Raw genomic sequence first — 3,482 nt, forward strand, 5'->3', positions numbered from 1 at the left:
TGTGATAATATAAATGAAGTCCTCCACCCCCGGATGTTTCCGCCATCCTTGGTTCGGGGGTGTGACATCAGGAACAAAGCGTTAGTGTTTGTGGAGCAATTATTATGATTATGAGATGAGATCATCTTGTAGTGCAAGTAATTATTCCTTAATGTTGGAAATTTTGACCTATGATCCTCTAAAATTTGAAGATTGTGATTATGGTAGGATCTTTCGATCTTGATCTGCTCTTACGATCACAAATTCACAATCTTACAAAGTAAAAACAATCTCATGTAAGATCTATGTGCATGACTCATTTACAAAATTTGTTTTATGTTTTTCAAGTTTGATCAATATTTTTTTAGTTTATGAACTTTATAAATTGTTTTCCAATGTAAAGATGTGTTAAAGATTAATTCAACCAAATTTCGAAACCACATATACATAATATAGATAGATATGAAATTATATTTCCACAAACACACATCCAACACAATACAATTCACTCGAATCATTGCCTATTTCACATTGAAAGACACTTCGTGTCACTTCACTTGTTCGCGTTAGTTGAACCGCATCAGTTCAGTTCAACCAGCCTTTTCTTTGGGTACTTGGTTCAAGGACCACTTGAACCAAGGGACCCACACAGACGTCCTCTTTTGGTACATCTTATACGCCTCAACCCTATACTCCAATTTCAACATCTTTCTTTCAACAAGAATGGTCACATAAGCCAAACACAAGCTATTAACCAATGCACCAACAAAAGACCAAGTAAACCCTAAGTTCCATCCAAAAATTCCCAAACCCCACCACCATAATTGCTCACCAAAGTAATTTGGGTGTCTTGAGTAGTACCATAACCCTTCATCAAGATTTGCCACCATTGGCTTTCCTTCCTCTTTTAGTTTCTCATTTTTTGTCACAAATGTGTGAAGTTGTGTATCGGCAAAATAGGCGATAATTATGCCACTTAGGCATACGAATATGGCGACTATGTCCCATATGTTACATGGCTTGTTTACAGTGTGGATAATGTATATGGGTAGACATACGCCGATAAGGAATACCTATGTAATGTAGTAGAAGGTTAATTAATTGATAAAAATTACTTGTTTGTGAATAACTATCGTGTTGAACTATCAATATCAATGTGTGCATTTTAAAACTAAAAAGTAGCATGGTTATAAATTTATAGAAAATCGAATAGGTAACATATATTAAAGAATCAAATTATAAGGAAGTAATGATCATTTCAATAAATCATATATTAAAGAACTTGGTTTGCAAAGGCATCACTTTTGCCCTTTCAAATTGAGGACCATTTGAAATGCAAAGTGTGTGTTTTGCGATAACATGTTCGACAAAGAATAAATTATAACTTGTCATTTAAATATAATTATTAATTTGTTTGATATATTAACTTAATGTTATATAAATATTTTTTACATTAAAAATATTTAGTTTATATCTTACTAATATTTATTTTATTTACTTCCATATTGTAAAATAAATTAATAGAATACAATGATATAAAATAATTAACGTACTTTGAAAATAGACATTAAAATCAATGGAAATATAAATAACAGTGAACCTGCTTTAACCTGATGCAAGTAATTGATAAGATGCATAAATAAAACTTCATCATGAAATATTTATTGTTATTAAATTATTATATATTCAATAATTATCTATTAATAAACTTATAAATTACTATATTCGTGTTGACATTTTATTAAATATTTACTAATTATAAATAATTAAAGTGTTTGTTAAAAGGTACATAAGATTTTGATTTTGAAAGAATGTTATGACGGTAATTATAAAAGCTTTATGCCATACTATCTACTATCATTGGACTTGGTGGTTAATTTGTATTTTTTATATATTTTATTTATAGTGAAGCTAATGTACAATTTTAATCTATTTTAATATACGATATCGAAATTGATATTTACGACATCTTAAACCCAAAACTAAATCCTATTTTTACATCATTTCCAATGCCATTTTGCTTCAATTTAATATTATTTTAATTTATACATGTTCTTTAATATTATTGTATAGTTCTAATTATCAATATAATATTTTTTTACTTGTAGTATCATGGTATATATTAAATTAATTCAAATCAATCATGTAAAAATAATTTATTTGATTATAATTATGTGATAATTTACAAAGTTATAATAAAATTTTGTATAAAACAAATCTCTAAAAACTAATAAATAAACTTTTTATTATCTAACACAAAAAATAATGCACTAGGATTATATATTTTGCTGTAAAAAACACAAATTTGTAAAAAATGATCTAAAGAATCCATTTTATAACCACCATTTTGAATTTCGTTGGTGTTCATCATGGATCGAGATCTGTGAGTCAACTATCAACCACAAAATGACAAAAGTCAAAATTAATCGTTTATACCTGTTGAATGAGGTAAACAGCAAAGAATGAAATCCACCACCAGTTTTTCCCATATTGTTGAGCCATATCAGTGAACCTCCAATCTTCTCTAGCACCCCATTGCCACTTTTCTCGCCGGAAATAGTTATGAGTCAACCTCACCGCCCAAACCCACGTCAGCGCCACCGCAACTCTCGACCTCCATAAGTCAAATTGCGAAGCAGGGTGAGTCTGAAAGTAATGCAATAGCATCACCGGAATCACAGTCCAGTACACATCTATCATCTACAAAACCATAGAAATGTAAAATTGTCAGAAACAGATGAGCAATTGAGTGAATTGGGATTTAGGAATTAGGATCGAAGGATGAATTGAAAGAGGGGTTGATTAATTACCCAATTGCTGGATTGGATGAGGCTGATGGCCCAGAAAAGGACATCGATGTTGAGGAAGAAGAGGACGTTGGCTAGGAGGAGAGGGTGGTGGTTGCACCATGAGGAAATTGGGGAGAGAAGGGGGTGGTTGTTGAGGAAGGAAGTGTAGAAGAGTATTGAAGGAAGAGGAGTTAGAAATGCAATCAAAGCGTTTTTTAAATTTGTTCCCATTTTGTCTGATCGAATCGAACCACAGTTGCTGTTTGCCCTAGTGGTCTATTCCTCTTATATACTACTTCGGACTCCCTCCTAGAGTCCTAGATAATATTTGGTATTTTATAATTCGACAAAAAGTTGAATTTTTTTTAAGTAATTATGTTTTATTTTTTAATTGATATAACAATTTATTTCAATGAAGAAATATGTATGTGACAATGATTTTTTTCAAAACTCAAATTATACACCATTTAACATGTTATTGATTGAAACGATAATTATATCAGGTTATACGGTGTTGAGAGCTTTTCACCCAAGGTAGTCCGATGTGGACTCCTTTACCGGTGGTGAACACCGCCCCCCACCCTTAATTTTACCGACGTACCGGTGGTGGGTTTCCATTGATGGTGAAATTCGAAAAAAGTGAGCGTTAGGGAAGGAATGGACCGTAACGGCTTTGTGATCGATTTTTTTTAAATTTTTTTTTTTTTTACAAAT

The 3,482-nt window shown here is 31.4% G+C and overlaps 1 protein-coding gene across 1 annotated transcript; it reads right to left on the reverse strand.

Moving 5' to 3' along the window:
• Positions 1-398: 398 nt before the first annotated feature.
• On the reverse strand, positions 399-3,040 carry LOC145163609 (uncharacterized protein C594.04c-like). Its single transcript, XM_079082427.1, has 3 exons — positions 2,790-3,040; positions 2,416-2,679; positions 399-1,052 (listed from the first exon to the last, which is right to left on the reverse strand). Exons 1-3 carry the CDS (start codon positions 2,997-2,999, stop codon positions 570-572), a joined length of 957 nt encoding a protein of 318 aa, XP_078938553.1. The 5' UTR covers positions 3,000-3,040; the 3' UTR covers positions 399-569.
• Between the last annotated feature and the right edge of the window lie 442 nt (positions 3,041-3,482).

The sequence above is a fragment of the Lactuca virosa genome, chromosome 1 (genome assembly GCF_052849685.1).
Source record: "Lactuca virosa cultivar CGN04683 chromosome 1, Lactuca_virosa_CGN04683_v6, whole genome shotgun sequence".
NCBI lineage: Eukaryota > Viridiplantae > Streptophyta > Magnoliopsida > Asterales > Asteraceae > Lactuca > Lactuca virosa.